The sequence below is a fragment of the Pseudopipra pipra genome, chromosome 2 (genome assembly GCF_036250125.1).
Source record: "Pseudopipra pipra isolate bDixPip1 chromosome 2, bDixPip1.hap1, whole genome shotgun sequence".
In the NCBI taxonomy this organism is placed as follows: Eukaryota; Metazoa; Chordata; class Aves; order Passeriformes; family Pipridae; genus Pseudopipra; species Pseudopipra pipra.
The window spans coordinates 44,889,850-44,907,037 of record NC_087550.1 but is presented as its reverse complement, the minus strand read 5'-3'; the positions used below and the strand labels follow the sequence as shown (position 1 = coordinate 44,907,037).

The 17,188-nt window shown below is 36.5% G+C and overlaps 1 protein-coding gene across 9 annotated transcripts in view; it reads right to left on the bottom strand.

The window, feature by feature from the left end:
- ZMYM2 (zinc finger MYM-type containing 2) overlaps positions 1 to 17,188 on the bottom strand; it is an 85,569-nt gene that overhangs the window by 42,283 nt on the left and 26,098 nt on the right. For all 9 annotated transcript variants that reach the window (XM_064645288.1, XM_064645294.1, XM_064645297.1 and 6 more), the window contains 2 exons: positions 13,176 to 13,341; positions 12,133 to 12,345 (listed from right to left, as the gene is read on the bottom strand). In XM_064645288.1, the coding sequence (XP_064501358.1) occupies positions 12,133 to 12,345; positions 13,176 to 13,341 (379 nt within the window). The remainder of the gene's footprint in view (positions 1 to 12,132; positions 12,346 to 13,175; positions 13,342 to 17,188) is intronic.

Here is a 17,188-nt window from a genome sequence, read left to right as displayed (position 1 = left end):
AAAACACAAAACAAAGTAAAACAATGCATTAGTTAAAACTACGCTTGGCTTTTGACTTTAAATTATGGTCTTAAAAAAGAAAAAACAAACACAGAAAACTTATTTCTGCAACCTGCTCTTCCATCAAACCCTTCCTATAATCAACCACCTCTCATAATCATCCTCTTAAGAGCATTCGGCACTATGGTTGGGTCTCTTACTCCTAGGGAAAAGCCAGCTAAAACTATTCTGTGTAAAGACAAAACACACACACACACACACACACACACCCCCTTTAAAAAAATCAAACCAACCAAAGTATCCCAACTCATTCCAAATCCCACCACCTGTGAACTGTGATAAGAGTATATAGCAAGTTGTGCTGAGTTGGAGAGTCTGAAAGAACTCTGTTCCTCTCTCCTTTCTGATAGGACAATGGTTGTTAGGAAAGAAACAGGAATCTGGCATGGCAAATATGATTCACAGAATGGGTAAGGTTAGAAGGAACCTTTGGTCCAACCTCCCTGCTCAAGCAGGGTCTTCCTAAGGCACATTGCATAGGATTGCATCATGATGGTTCATGAATATTTCCAGTGAGGGAGACTCCACAACCTCTCTGGGCAATCTGTTCCATTGCATAGTCACCCGTATAGTAAAGAAGTTATGAAGAATAAATAATGGTCCTAAACTTTGGAAAGAAAGTATTTGTACTCTCCAGTCCTCCAGGCAGGAGGAACACATTGCAGAGTTTCTATGTTCCTTATTGAAGTCAATGAGGAACTGTGATCTAGTAACAGACTCAGTTTTGACATCTCTCAACACAGTAGTCAGTCCATCAAGTTTTCCACAGAATGGAACAAATGTTCTATAAAAAGCACAGAAAAGCTGCACCAAGCAGAAATACTAATGACGCAGTCAACATACAAAATCAATAGTTCTGATGTGCTACATGTATTACATGTCAGTGGTAGGCAAGTATCTCAAGCAACATTAATCAAGTTTCAGAAAAAAATATCTAGACACCTTCCCTGCCCATACAAATAGTATCATGTTTTTGATAGTGATCACAGAAAATTCCTCATTTCAATAGTGATGAGCCTCCTATCAGACAGGCTCTTGCCTTAATGAGCACTAGAAAAGACCCTATCATAACTTAGGCACTTTAGATTTCCTGCCTTCTGTTGAGAAATTTTGGCATTACCTCTTCTTCTTTCCCTGTTCTCAAGGACTGAAGGGGGAAGGAAAGGCAAAGTATGTTTCACAGGTGCTTCACTTTGATCAGATAAGAGAAGCTTCAGAGGATATCTTTGCTCTTCCTATCTTTAACTACCTATGTTTGAGAACTAGCTAAAACCAGTCTTACAGACTGCCAGTTCTATAACATGTCATCTTCCCTATAATAAGAGCATGCAGACAAAAACATACAAATACACATGCCTGTACCACAAACTGGATGTAGCACCTTGCAGAGAACAGCAAAATTTCCACACGCTGCTTTGGTGAAACCTTTGCTGTGGGTTTCCTCCAAAAAAGGGTATCTGTCAAGATATCAAGCTCCTGCCTAGAGCAGAGTAAAAAGTACAACTCCATGATCCTTCCTTCCTATCTTATTTTTTTCTGTGTACCTTTAAATATGTTACCCAGCACCTAATTATCTTCCTAATGAGCCAAAATATTGACGAAATTCACGCTAAGTACCAAAACCAAAATGCAGCAATTATACTGTTCTATGAGCCAGAGATAGTCTGACAATATACATTCATCTCCTCTGACAGGCTAATAGACAAAGAAGGGCATCAAGAAAACTCCACACAGTATCACCAGTAACAATACAGGAGGCTACATTTATAAAGGACTTCACTTCTTGGAACATGCCTAATGGACAACCACTATAAAAAAAAATCTGCTTGCACAAACATCCTTGGTATCTCTAGAATAACCTCAAACGTAAATCTAGAAGCACTGAAGCAAACATGTTGGCAAATAACTTAACAGAGAGCATTCAGCAATATAATCAGAAAATAATGCACAGGTAAATGAAATCTGTACAAGTTCCATGTCTGAAAGAAAAATCAGAGGCCACGGTGACTTCAAGAAACAGCAAGATAAAAGTACAAGTTTAGTAAATTAATTTATACTAAGTAGATCAGAGCATAACTGGAAAAAAATCATTGTGTCAACAAACTACACATTTTGACTAAAATTCCTTGAAAGCTGAAATATCTTTTGCTAACCAGCATCTCAATTAATGATGCGCACAAAGAACAGTGCAACAGCATGTCAATCACTTCTAAATTTCATACATCCTCAAAATTTGTTTTTTTACCGATTTTTACCGATTTCACCCTAGCTTTTTCAGACTTAAAGCAACAAGAAAAATCTTTACTAATACCTAGTAATAATCTAGCAAATGCAGATCTAATTTATCGAGATTAATAAGAACACGAATTTCCAAAAAACCTGTTAAGGATGCAGAAGATCCTATCAGTGGGTAGAAACAAAACTGTAATAGCAAATCTCTCATTTTATTCTTGTCATAGCAACTAAGAAGAGTGTTCAAGCATTCCTGCATTATAGAAGTTTAAACATGCTGTTACACAAGTGAAGAAGATAGGACACTGGTGGAAAAAGAAAATTAGAAAGCCTAAAACCTCTTGAAATTTATTGCTTCTAAAATGTTGTAATCGTCTCCTTCAAGCTGAACATTTTTCTTCCATTTTTTATTACTCTTTTTCGCAATTCCTAAACTTGCAAGCTTGAATATTAAAACCATTCTAAAGACAAAGAGTACAGCACTATTATTAAAAAAAGATTAAAGCATACTTGAAAGTATTCAATCAGTATTACACAGCTATCTCAAACATTTATGCTTTTTAATAGTCTAACTCAAAGACTTCCTCCTGTCCCATGCTTTTGAATAGCCCTATCACAAACCAAGACTTTTGTCCTGTTCTTATGAAATTTCCAGATGAGACTGTCTCTTAAGGTTCTCAGGTAACTTATATTTTTACTCTTATATTCATCACTTGTTCTCTTTCATCTCTAAGAATCTGTAGTATTAATTCCTTTCTGTAGAAAAAGTAACATTTGAGAATCCTTTCCATAAAAGGACCCTTCTAGCTGGCATAAACAAATACAAGATTCCCTAAACCAAAGAAAACTATAGTAATACAAAGGGTCAAAGAACATCCTTATGAGGTAAGGATTTCTGGCCTGAAAACAAGATAACTCAGGAGGATAATGACAGAACCAAAAATGGTATAATGTAGGGCACTATGGATCAACTGTTCAGTGTCTTTTCTAATATCAACAACTATAAGAAATCACATTAATATCAACAGAAGTTTCAAAACAAACAACAGAAGGCAGCTCTTCGTGTAACAAACAGCAGGTCAGCAGAACCTCTTACCAAAGAGAGTCATGGATGGAAAAACTGTTTGTATGTGTTCACAAGGAGACTGGACAAGCACTAATTAAAGAGATTCACCAAAAATAGCATACAGGAACATTGCATAAAGTTCAAGAGATTCCCTGACCTCTAGAGAGTCAGAAGCTGAGAATGTTCAGGGGAAAATATCCTAAGTACCTGCCCTGTTCTTACTCTTCCCTGCATGCCCACTTACACACCACAGGAGTCTCAATCCCTGACTGGCACGAGAACACCTTTCTCATATTCTTACTACAGTACATTTTTAATTTAGTATTTTAACCATCCTCAAGGAAAAGTGGGTGTTCAGAAAAGAAATCAAGGAAAATGTAACACTGTTTCAATGTTGTTGATTTTACATGGCAGGAGACAAAAAGAACTTCACTGGTAGAGAGGAAAAACAGAACAAAATACCAAAATCTTCATTACTGATTAATTAAAGAGGGATCCAAAACTGCAAAATTTCCGGACTATTTTAAAAATCTCTGCTTCCTTTTTTGTTTCAGGAGGACAAAGTCACAGGATTAAATAGACTGAAGGGGACCTCCGAGATGTCAAGTGCAACCTCTTGCTCAAGGCAGGATCAGAGGTGGTTGCTCGGGACCTTGTCCAGTCAAATCTGAGTACCTCCAAGGACGAGCATTCCAAAACCCCTCAGGAGGATTTCACAACCCTTACAGAAAAAGCTTTTTCTCTATCTAAATAAGTTTCCCCTTGTTTTCAAGTGGTGTCTCTTGCTTCTCTTTCTTCTGCTCTGCAGCTCTAAGAACAGTTCAACTTTGTCCTCTTCTATCTACTTCCATCGGATAACTAATCCCCCTTTATGCTTCCAAGGCTGAACAAACAGGCTCTCCCAAGCCTGTCTTCCTATGTCACATGCTCCAGCTGTCTAAACATCTTGGTAGGTCTCCACTGAACTTGCATCAGTATGCCAATGCCCTTCATCCTGCGGAATCCAAAATTGGCCATGGTACTCCAGACACAGTCTCAAAAACTCACAAGGATGGGAGTCATGGGTCAAGAAAATCACTTCCCTTGTCCTGTTGGCTATAGTTTTGCTGATAAAGCAGTAGGTTGCCTACATGGGCTGTGGAGTCTCCATCCTTGGAGATACTCAAAAGGATGTGGTCCTGGACAACCTGCTCCAGGTGACCCTGTTTGACTGGCAGGGTTGAGAAGATGACTTCAAGCATTGTGTGATACAATCCAGGACACAGTTGGCTATCTTTGCTGCAACCCTGTTCAACTTCACCAGGACACCCACGTCTTTTTCTCTAAAGGTGCTTTCTTGGCAGTTATCTTCCATTTCAGATGAAGTATTGGCTTTATCTTGTGCTTAAACTGGTATATCAACAGTAAGCAAAAATGACTATAAACAAAACCTGCAGTCAAGCTAGCTTCAGCTTCAAGTGTCCTTCAAAGATGGAATTAACTCAGAACCAAGCCACAAGAGAGAGTATCAAGCATTTTCCTTCTGGGTACCACTTGTGGTAAATTCACATCTACAGCATCCTATGAAAACATATACACGTCTGAGGACTGTAATTTAAAGTAAAATTTAAGTAAAACCACTACCAAGTTAGTGCAGAAAATTGTATCCATTACTAATTACAAATAAATTAAGTTAAGCCAGAGGCAAAATTTCTAAAGAATAATGGCCAGTGCTCTTTGAGGGGAACCTTGATGCACAGTAGTCTGACTACATCTGTCCCTCAGTACTCCACCTATATTCTGCCTTGAGATGACCTAATTTTTGCTAGATTCAATTGCATGTTTGACCTCTTCCAAAGCACAGTCCATGGTAGATGCAAAAGTCTGAATATTCTCCTCTTATATTTTATTCTAAACTCATTCATTGTTTTATGACTTGTTGTATACCCTCTTAGAAGCTTAATTCTAGAAATAAGGTCTATTTCATGAAAGGTATCTCATGATAGATAAGACACATTATAAACCAATGTGATATGAAAACTCTTGCAAGTCACGAGATATAGATACATTTCAAATATTCATTCCACCCACTAGGACGGTGTCAAACTCAAATGGACAACTACAAAAGTGGCTATCAAGATCCAAGACAAGACATACCAGATGGATGGGATATATTCCAGAATTAAAAGAAATGTTTCAACAGAAATCCAAATTCCTTGAAATAAAGTTGACTTACAGGGTTTTTGAGGAACTTATATTCTTGCCATTATAACCAACTAAAATTTCAGGAATCTTGATCTTCCATTACATCTTACTGAAAGGAGCATGTAAGCTGTTGCATACATCCTACTAAGAAAAAAGATCAAATTCCAAAATAAATGTCAGATAGTCCAATAAATGGAAGTAAGGAGGAGTTTCCAGAAAACAGAAGCAAATAAACAGTAGAAGAAAAGGTAGAACAGGATAGTTTCTAGAAGGACATGATCTGCATCAGAGATGCAAGAAACTTGGAGTCATAGATACCAAGAGGTCTCAAAAAAAATCCCCACATGACTAAGCAGGAAGAAAGGGGAAATAATTATTCCATGGTTGATAAAGATTTTGTCTTTTAACCATGGCAGAGGGTAAAAAGCATCTAACTATCTCCATTTGTAAAAGTGTACATAGTACTAGACAACAGTATTATCAGAGATTACTTAATAGCAAACTAAGTATTACCTGAAGCAAACAAAAGTGGTTTACCATATGAGGAAGAGATTCCACTATTAAACCATAGTTTGTACTGGCTGAAACCACAGAATTTCTCTTTAAGAGTGACCAGAAATGGGGGGGAAAGAAAATTGAAGTCCATATTTCTAATATTTCAATGTTAAGGGGCTGTTCAACTCTCATAATTACTGACTTTGTCAGAGTATTTACTCTTGAAACAGACACTTGGAAATGAGAGTTGATAAAACAGTAACAACAGCAAGAAGCAGTCAATTTTGTAGTTAATTATGAAAATAAAAGGAGGACAGGAAGGACAGTTCTGTTTTAGTAGCAAAGAAGCACAGAAAAAGAACAAACACTGCATGGGACAAGACAAAGTTGAAAACCCCAGATGCTTCCATTAAAGTACTAAGTGACAAGACATTCTATCACTGCATTTGGTGGTATTTAAACCAGTAGATAACAATACACTGTATGAGACTAAGAACAAACTCTACATAAGCAATGAACTGTATGCTGCAGAAACGATACGCACATTGTTGTATACAATGAAGGCTCTTAAACCCCTGCACAGAAATAAAACAGATAAAATGAGTTTTAAGAGAGTTTCACAAAAGCAGTTGCTTGGCAAGGAGCAGAATAAGGAAGCACAAGTGCCTAGGGTGGGGGTTTTTTATTGCTTGTAAGCGAATAGCTTCAAGGGATGGCATAGCCTGGTTAGTCTCAAAGCACATTTAATAGCAAGTGTTCATGTAATCAAGGAAGTCAATCAAATGTACTTTCAGTCAGTATGGAAGAAAAATTTTTACTAGATAAAAAGATACTGCAAGCAGCCTTTCCAACTAGTAAAACACTCATTTGGCTTGCATTCATCTAGTACTCACTTCAGTTCAGAGCTATTAAAAAAACCTCTGAATAAATAGCTAGAGCTCCTTCCCCCCCTTTTTGACAGTAGATGAAGACCATCACTTCCAAAAAGCACCCAAAGAAAGCAAATCCCAGATAATATTCTAACAAGAATTCTAGTTATAGAAACAAAGCAGAAAAAGCAAAGAAACACCTAAAACTAGCAAGGCATTACATGTCTTTCATGGTAGAATCAAGAGCACTGTGGAGTGATGAGGCCAGGAAGCAAAGTATATTTTAATATGACATAGACTCAGCTTTAGCTTAGTTGAACAGCTGAAATTTGAAAGGTATGGTTGGTTGCACAAACTGAGTCACAGAATTGCACTTGTTCCCTAGAACAAGGCTGTCAAGTCTGTATCCAAATCCAGCAAATCACAACACAACATGGAAACTTCCTTGAAAAGAAAGTTAACTAATTTTGGAGAGACAAAACAGAAACACTGAGACAACCTAAGTAGTTGTGGTTAATACGTACTTATGGCAGGCATATTTGAGGTCAGTTCTAATTTGTTGCATAGATACTAATTTTCAAATGAATCACTACAGTAATTTTTAAAATGGTTACATTTCCCTTTAATGATATAGAATGCCTACGCAAAGAAATAAAATATTTCAGCATTTGCACAATTACATGGACAATTTTAGTCACCTCCTTTTCATATGTAATCTCATTCTCTTCAAGTGGTTTGTTATTTTTTTTTTGGTTGGTTGGTTAGATTTTTGTTTTGATTTAGTGTGATTCTTTAAGTTCCTCTTGTCCCTCTACACTAAAGAGTTTTAGTGCAACAGTTAAAGTTTACAACCTAGCAGTAGTCGTCATCTTCAGGTTTAAAAAAATATAACCACTTCCAAAAACAGTTCTGTTGTGACATTTTATTCAAATTGTTACAGTTACTTAACTTTTCAAGGAATGATTTTATCATTGTTTTCTCTTTTTAAGAAAAGCTTGACTTGCATTTCGCTGTCTTCACAAATGGCTGTTGTCATCGAGAAACTAATACTCTCTTGCATATAACTACATGAGCATTAATTAGGTTATGCTTATTAAATTTTTTTTATTCTCACAGAGATTATTTATTTATATTTCATAACTTTTTTATACGAAAGACACCTAAGCTCAGTAATCACTTTGAGTTTTAAGAAAGAAAGAACAGCCATCACCTCTCAGAAAAGCAAAACACACGATACAATATTAAAGATTATGTGTGTCTCAGTTTTAAAGCAAGTTCTGAAACTGGTACATAGGAAGCCAAGTGCATCCATCAACTCCAAAGGAGACGTAAGACACTTTAGAAAAAAACTGCTCTCTGTCCCAGGAATAACACTGTTTCTTCCTCCCACCAACAGTATAAAGCAGAGGAAAGAAACCCTTTGTAGCAAATGTGTTACTTGATGTAATCCAACTACTTGTCATTCTGAGAGCCACAGTAATTTTTATCACCCATAATTTCAAATTTTTCATTCCAAAAAGAAAAAAAAGTCCATGATAAATTATTGAAAATTAATTGTTCAAATCAGTGTAATATTTATTAAAAAAATTGGGATTAAGTAGATAGATAGGTACAATGAGTTTTCATTTATTACTACTACAAAGGTATAGCAATATTGATAGGTGTATGACATTTACAATATAAACTGCTTAATACAAAGCCCATACCAGTATGACCTATTTATTTTACAACTCTTTCTGTAAGAAAACATTTGCTAAAACTGTTAAGTGACAGACAATGATTACTTGTACAACACAACACTGTAATCAAATGATAACAACCAACTTTTTCTATATTATTGATTTCATTAAGTTTATTTCAGTATGTAATGACTCTCCCAAACTCTCTCCTTCACCAGTTCTCCTTTAAAAGCAGAAGAAAATATTGTTATGATTGAACAAAAACAACCTACAATTTATCAACTGTGGCCCAATGGGTTGTCAGTGACATTTTCTGAAGCTGAAATTTCTTTTTTAAAAACAGAATTCCTTGAACACATTCAATTAAAAAAACCTTAATGCAAATAAAAGTTCAAATTGAAATAAATCCTGCTAGACAACTAAATATTCCCAAATAATTGTGTCCCGAGTAACTTTGGACACCTACGGTATACACTAAAACTCCTAATTTTTGAGCAACATAGAATGGTTTGGTTTGGAAGGGGACCTTGAAAATCATCTGGTTCCAACACCCCTGTCATGGACAGGGACACATTTCACTAGACCAGGTTGCTCAGAGCCCAACCAACCTAGCCTTGAACACCTGTGCCAGTGTCTCACCTCCCCCATAGTAAAGAATTTTTTCCCAATATCTAATCTAACCTACTCTCTTTCAGTTTAAACCCATTACCTTTTGTACTGTCACTGCATGCTCTTGCAAATAGTATATATAGGGAATATAGGGAAGGGTTACAGATGTCATTTATCTGGACTTCTGTAAAGCTGTTGACATGGTCCCCCACAACATCCTTCTCTCTAAATTGGCGAGTGATGGATTCTATGGGTGGACTGTTAAGTGGATTAGGAATTGGTTGGACAGTCACATTCAATGGCTCAGAGTCCCACTGGACATCAGTGAAGAGTGGTGTCCTCGGGGATCTGTATTGGGACCAGTGTTATTTAATATCTTCATTAATGACATAGACAAAGGGATTGAGTGCACCCTCACCAAGACTGCAGATGACACCAAGCTGAGTGGTCCAGTTGACAAACTTGAAGGACAGGACACCATCCAGAGGGACCTGGACAAGCTCAAGAAGTGGGCCGTGGGAATCTCATCAGGTTTAACAAAACCAAGTACAAGGTGCTGCACCTGGGTATGGGCAACTCCCAGCATCAATACAGGTTGGAGGATAAACAGATCGAGAGCAGCCCTGGGGAGAAGGACTTGGGGGTGCTGGTGGATCAGAGGCTGGACATGAGCCAGCAGTGTGCACTTGCAGCCCAGAAAGCCAATTGTATCCTGGGCTGCATCAAAAGCAGTGTGGCCAGCAGGTCAAGGGTGGGGATTCTGCCCCTCTACTCTGCTCTGATGAGACCCCACCCAGAGTTCTGTGTTCAGCTCTGGGGTCTCCAGCATAGGAAATACATCAACTTGTTGTAGTGACCCAAGAAGAGGGCCAACAAATTGATCAGAGAGTTGAAGCACCTCTCCTACAAGAAAAGGCTGAGAGAACTGTGATTGTTCAGCCTGGAAAAGAGAAGGCTTCGAGGTGATCTAACTGTGGCCTTCCAGTACCTGAAGGGAACTTACAGGAAAGATGGGGCACTCCATCATAAAAAGCCACTAGGTTGGTCAGACAGGATTTTACCTTAAGAGTTTCTCTTTATATCAAAAATACTCCAAACCCTTAACACTCCAGAAATATCTGAAACCTAACAGTTAAGAATTACACTTAATCACCATTCCAAACCGGATGCACATGAGCACTCAAATAAAGCTTCTCACAGCCTATTACACTTGCACAGTACCAAATATTTCAACAAAGGAATTAAGAACCTGCTTGCATAAAATCTGCTTGTCAGAATACACCAAAATAATGTGTCTTGAATTTAAAGGTTCTCTTAAGGATCCTCACAATAATGCACAATACTCGACACTACTTGTGAAGGTTCTTGGTACTGCAAACTGCTCCTCCTCCCCAAATCAAACCAGAACATACAACTTGCTACCCATATCCTTCTCATTCTCTAATACATAAGTAAACAGAAAATACAACAATATATCTGAACAAATAGAGTACATTCTGTCTTTAGGAGTTAAGTATAAATTTATCATTCATCCTCTCAAAATTCCATGTTCACTTCATATTCCACGTGCAGTGTATGTTATATTGGTTGTGTGGGAATGTCTCAAGTTCAAAGTTAATCTCAGGCCTTTTTGTTTCTTCAAGATACAGTATTCAATATTTCTTCAAGTCTTTCCATGGCTTCTGGGCATGGCTATGTTTTTAGTATCTTGGAAACCTATCCTGTCCCTTTTGGCATAGCTGTGACAAAAGAATAACGCTTATGTTATGTTTCCAGTTACACCATTTCCAGATTTGCTCTTTACGCATAGCATATACACAGGAACAGCCATCCCCAAAAGCATCAGAACTGAATGTCCAATGAGAAAATACAAATACACGAGGCAACATTAAAGAACCTTACAATATTCAGCACTGTGATGCCTCTTCTTCTCTTGGACCACTGGTTTCTTAAAAATGGAAAGAGATGAAGAAAGAACCCCATGCAATGTGCAGCACTGGGGCCACTCACATATATTCAGGTTTGATTTTCAAAATCAGAAACAGAAATTTCTTGCAAGTAAAACAGTACTGTGATATTTGAGAACACTACCCCTATAAACTCAGAGCAGAACATACCAAGCAAAAGAACCCAAACAAAAAAACCTAGAATACCCCAATGGCATATCCTCCCCAGAAATATTTATTATTTCAGAGCTATCCTATTATATTGTAAATGCTGTGGTTAACATTTAAACCTTCCAGCCAGCATTAGCAAGATGCTTCAGAGCTAAGATGGCTCTGTAATATGTAAAAGACATCAGCATCTGTTGTCTTGATTTGGAATTATTTTTAACCACAACAATTATTACTATCTTAGCAATCTAAAGAATAAATTAAAAACAAACCAAGTAAAGATAATAAAGGCAGAAAATTTAACACATTGAAAGATGAGAGTAACAATATTTTTTTTAATCCTATGCTGTACAGTGGAGATTAGACATTACAAGTACAGAGCCAAAGTGTAACCAGTTAGAGTCTTCTTGCAGCAATGTCCAACCTGTATGCTCTGCATATTTTTGAATGTTTCAACTGCATATAAGTGAGCTTTTATATCTAAAAAAAGAACTTAAGGACCAGTAAGCCTCTGTGTTGTGCTTGCTATTAATACACTTCAGATACACCCATTAGAAAGAAATAAAAGTTATTAACAGAAACTTTAATTTCAATTATATTTTCATTAATAACAAACAGATATCGCTTTACAGCAACATTAAAAAAAGCCAGTAGTAAAAGTTCCATTGCAGCTACTTTGCCCTCATTGGCATTAATTTCATTTTTGGAAGTCTTTGTTACTTATGTTTTCTCATGAGAAGCAAAACTATGTTATTAGTAGTAGGATAAACTTAAGAAGTATTAAGGTTTATTTAATTCTAATTTGTAGATAAAGAAATAATTACCTGCTTGTATTCACCAACGCAGTTCTGACAGCAGAATCTTTTTTGCTGACCATCAATAGTAAGAACATTGTTTCCAGCTCCTTTACTGGGCAAATACTCCCCACAGTGCTCACAGCAATTCATTATTAAACCATTTGCCATCCTGTATCTATTGAAGCAATGGTCACTGCACAGCTTATGAGTCATATTTTTAAAGCTAACTTCATGACGAATCTAAAAAATAAAAATAAAAATTATTCTATCACCACACAAGCACAAAGTTGCCTGAAACTAGTAGACTAGCCAGAAGTCTTACATTCTAGTACAATAACTAAAACCAGATTATACTAGCTCACTACTTAAGAACAGAGATGCTTGAAATGACCATGAAATCTAGAAATAGGAATGGGTGCCTCTGTTGTGTCCAAAGTTCTATGAAAAAAATCTTGCTCTTTAGCCTATAAGGAAAGACCACAAGGAAGGATGTAGTCACTGCATATTATAGCAGGTCAATTTACACAATTTTATAAAATAGTCAATTTGCAGGCTAATAACACAGCATATGAAGACTGGCCAGACACATATGCTGTGTAAAGCAGTAGTCTAAACTATGGTGGGCTAGGTAACGGCATCAAGAGTAAATAAACACGTTCACAAGAATTCGAAAAGTAGACATATTCTACAGATTTCTACAACCATCTGCATTATCTTTCAAAAGATATAGTAAAAGAAGCAGGTAATACAGTAAAATCTTGACTTTTTTCCAACAGTAATTCTTCTACTGGGAGATCTGGGTTATAATTACAAGATTCTATGCCTAGTAGAACACATTATCAGCAAAAGGCACTTCAAGTTTCTGAAAAAAAAATCAAATATTAACCTCTTGGAATTCTTTCTTCTCTCAGTTGCTCTTCATGAATATTAAGCCTGCATATCTTAATATCTCATAGCATATGAAAATACTGAAAATAAGGAAATTTAAAATCTTCAGTTTTCTTATTTCAGAATATAAGTGAATATGTCATTATTGAGAAAGATAAGAGGAAAAAAACAGTCAATCAGACCTCAGTTAGTTTACCACAGATAGTGCATCTTGATTTATTCAAAGCTCCTTTTGAGGGATTCTGTTTATCTTCATAGAAGGATAAACATGATGTACTGCAAAACTCCTGAAAAGACTCACTTGAATCTACTTGAGCAACTATGGTACCCTTCATTGTTGTTATATCTCTGAAAGACAAAAAAAAGAATTCATGGCTTGTGTATAAATACATACATATATTTAAACAAGAACACTTCATATAAGATTCAATTCTTCCTTTCAATGCTTACATTTCAGAAGCTTATTTAGTGTACAGTTCTTAGTGAAGGACGAACACTAAGTTTAACAATATTTTTACACTACTCTAAGTACTGCAAGTATGTCTTTACTGTGCAAAACCCTATTTTATTTTCTTTGTATTTGGGTTATTTTTTCCCCATTAAATTATTCTAGAACTAAGAACATTAATGCACCATTAGGTGCAGTTGTGTCAAACTGAATTTTATACAAAAAAATTACCATCAAAATTTGAACAAGCCATTTTCTAACTTTACGTAAAAGTTACTGATGCCGTAAGCCCCTAATGTGTTTTTTTTTATTTTTTCTAATATTTGTAAGAATTGTAAGTTTTATAAGTAGTGGAAGTAGATTTTAAAAGCAGCAACCTCCCACCTCCCTTTTGTCCCTTGTTCCTTTCTCTCTCTCTAGCACCCTTGTTTATACATTCCTTAACCCTCTTACCCCATTCTATCCTCCCTATATCACTCATAGCCCCAAATCTAATAGAAATGTTTAGTCTTTTGTCAAGGCAAGGCCTAGATGGTTGACAGAACAGCATATCTGGGCCTAAACCACAGAATAGGTCAGGAATTAGGTAACTATGTACCCTTTGTGCTCTGATGATGGTGAAGATGGATGAAGGAGGGGTCCCAAAATACATCCCAGACCCATTTCAAGGAGGTGGACCCGGGGCGAACCAGAGTAAAGGCCACAGGGTGGACACATCTGGGATTGGATGGATGGCATTATAAAATGTAACCTCTCAGGCACAGCCTGCGCATGTCCTGTAACATCTTGCCTTGGCAGAATAAACCCTTTCCTATCTCACCCCTAATTAACTGCTCCTGGAGATTTTTTCAGCACCAAAATACAGCGGCAACATTACATACTAAAGTTTCATATGAAAAAACTCAGATTCATAGTAAAAAAATAATAAATGGTCTTTACTTCTATATAGCTCCACCATTTCCAGTATTAATCTCAGGATAAGATGAGAAGGAGAGAGTGAGTTGTTTTCTCATATTTCTGAAACTTATAAATACAACCAAAAAGCTTAAAACTCTACCACAAACTTGTCCTAAAGTTTTACAATTTAAAATTTAAAAAAGTTAATTCCACCATTAAAGTTCCACAGCACCTCAACAGTTCATGCAGTTGCCCATGAAACTGTGTAAATTTAACGCATTAAACCAGAAAACCAACCATCAATAAAACTAATTTGGAATTGAACAAACCTTCTAACCAAACTTACTTATACCATCCCAAACTATCACATACCATACATTAGAAGCAGCAAGGAGAAGAAATAAAAACTTCCCCTTTTTCCTTCAAAGCAAAAAAACCGCTGTTATTGACATACAGGAAATGCCATTGGTAACAATATATAAAAAAATTGACTGGGCACATCTGGATCACCAGCTGGAAAATACATGCCCAAGACACTCAATACCTATGAGCTCCAAAATGAAGATGAGTGAAAAAAACCTGGAAAAATACATACTTGCCTAGACAGACTCCCTTGAAAATAAAATTGTACCGCCCCTGGATATTAACACTTGCAAGCCTGCCTTCTTCCATCAAGGTCAGCATATTTTGGTTTACTTTCTGGAAAGCAAGTATGATCTGTACTAGGGAGTGCTATCTCTGCTGTTCTGCAAAACAAAGGCAGAGCTCCCACCTCCGAGGAGCCTATGGCTTCTGGCAGGATTCCACCAGGACTTACACATGCTATTAACTTGTATAAAAGCACATACTAACTTTCACCAAAGGAGACCAGCGCAAAGTCAAAGAGTGACACAAGACAATAAAAACTATAAACACTATGGGGAACGTCAGGTAATTCCTATACCTTCCTTCTTATGTAGTTACAAAGGTTCAGAAGAAAAGTGGACTACAATAAAATACCTAGGAATTTTGACTTTTCAAATGGAGCTATACAATTCTTTAAAGAAGTTTATTGTAGGCTTTACTTTCTCCACTTCAAAGAAATCTAAGTATTTAAAGATACATCTAAGTACAACCTCCAAAAGTCTGACATGATAACCAAAAGACCTGACAACTACTATCATCTATGCAACCTACATTCGAGATCTCCTGGATTTTCTGAAGTCCTCTTAGCCTTCACTGAACTGCAATCTGACAACATTATGTTTTCTTTAGTAGGAAAAGAACACAGAAGCAAGCATGGGGCATGGTACCTGGAGTGCTACCACCCAGTAGCAAAAAAAGGTGAATAAGATTGAGCTTCATAATGAAATCACACTACAGAGAACAATTTAATGCATATGCTACCCTCTATTTAACAGTAATTAACTAAAAATGGCATAGTAGTGGAAAAGCAAACACCAACATCACCTCAGAAATTGCCAAAGGTGACTTCACAGAGGTTGTCTAGAAATTAAATACAGTAAAACTATTTTAAATAACCCCAAAAGCTGGAAGTAAAGTATATTACTCATAATTTAAAATAAAGCCTTTTCATTTGGGGCAGTTTTGTATGTAGTCTCTTACAATACACAGATTAAGTATAACTTTATCATACAGTTAGCTGATTATGGTAGTCACCAAATTACTTCTAAAAAAATAATAGTGTATAAACACATAACATGCCAACAGAAAGAGTACAGATTGCTTTTGACTAGCCCTACAGAGGAAAGGGTTCAGAGAATTTGAGCTTTTACATGTATCTTAAAAAATATACAATATGTTAAATCTTCTAGGTTTTTAGTGTACTAGGGTATGAATACACAGGATATCAACAATCTTCTATACTTTATTTTTACTGAGTGTCAAGAAGGAAAAAAAAAAACCACCAGTAGTTTACATCTGATTACAAGCCATTAATCCACCACACTGCACACCAAAGTAAAACTTTTTCACTAGTTTAAATCTGTGATTGAGCAAAGACCACACACCCCAAAGCACACATTAACAAAGGCAGTCGTTACTGCAAGCCTTCTTTAGTTCAGCAAGAATTTGTCTTTTAACCAGGGCCACCACAGCATGTACCAGACTGAGAACATGAGAAAGTGCAGTAATCAGTACAATGAAAGAAAAAGATAGTACAGCTATTTTGTACATTTAACACTACAAGAACACAGTTATAGAAGACTTCTCTTTGGCAATTTAGGTTTAGCAAATAGTGAAAAATTACTAGTCAAACCTAACCCATAACTTAGAATAAGCCACTCCTAGGTATGCTTGCCACTCCCTCTGTACTGCCCACTTAAGGTTTCTCCAGCTACAGAATTGCCATAATAGCCCCACTTATGGCGAAAACATAAGGCTTTTCCTCTCACCATACTGCCAAGACTGGAAGAGCTCCCAAGTTCTTCCAGTTTCTTGCAATTATCAGTTTCTCCTCCCTTTAAAGCCTCTTGATTTTGTATCTTCATCTATCAAAATGAGTGCTTTCTACATAACACAGAGTCCACTTTTTCCATAAAGGACTTCATATATGAAGTATATCTTGTCACAGGTTATACTATAATTGGACACCTTGTCTTAAAAAACCCCAACAGTTTTTTTTAGTGTACTGGCTTTTAATGCAACAATTTCCCATGCTCTGAATTCAAAAGCTGGTACTTTTTTTTTTTGCTACAGCAGACACAGTAAATTCAACATTTCCAAACAACATTAAAGTGACACTATATAAACTACTTATATAATCAGATTTTATATTATCAATGGAGCAACTCTCACACATGCATGAGTATCTCAAGTATTACTGGATTTAGTTGCTAATGTTAAACAAAA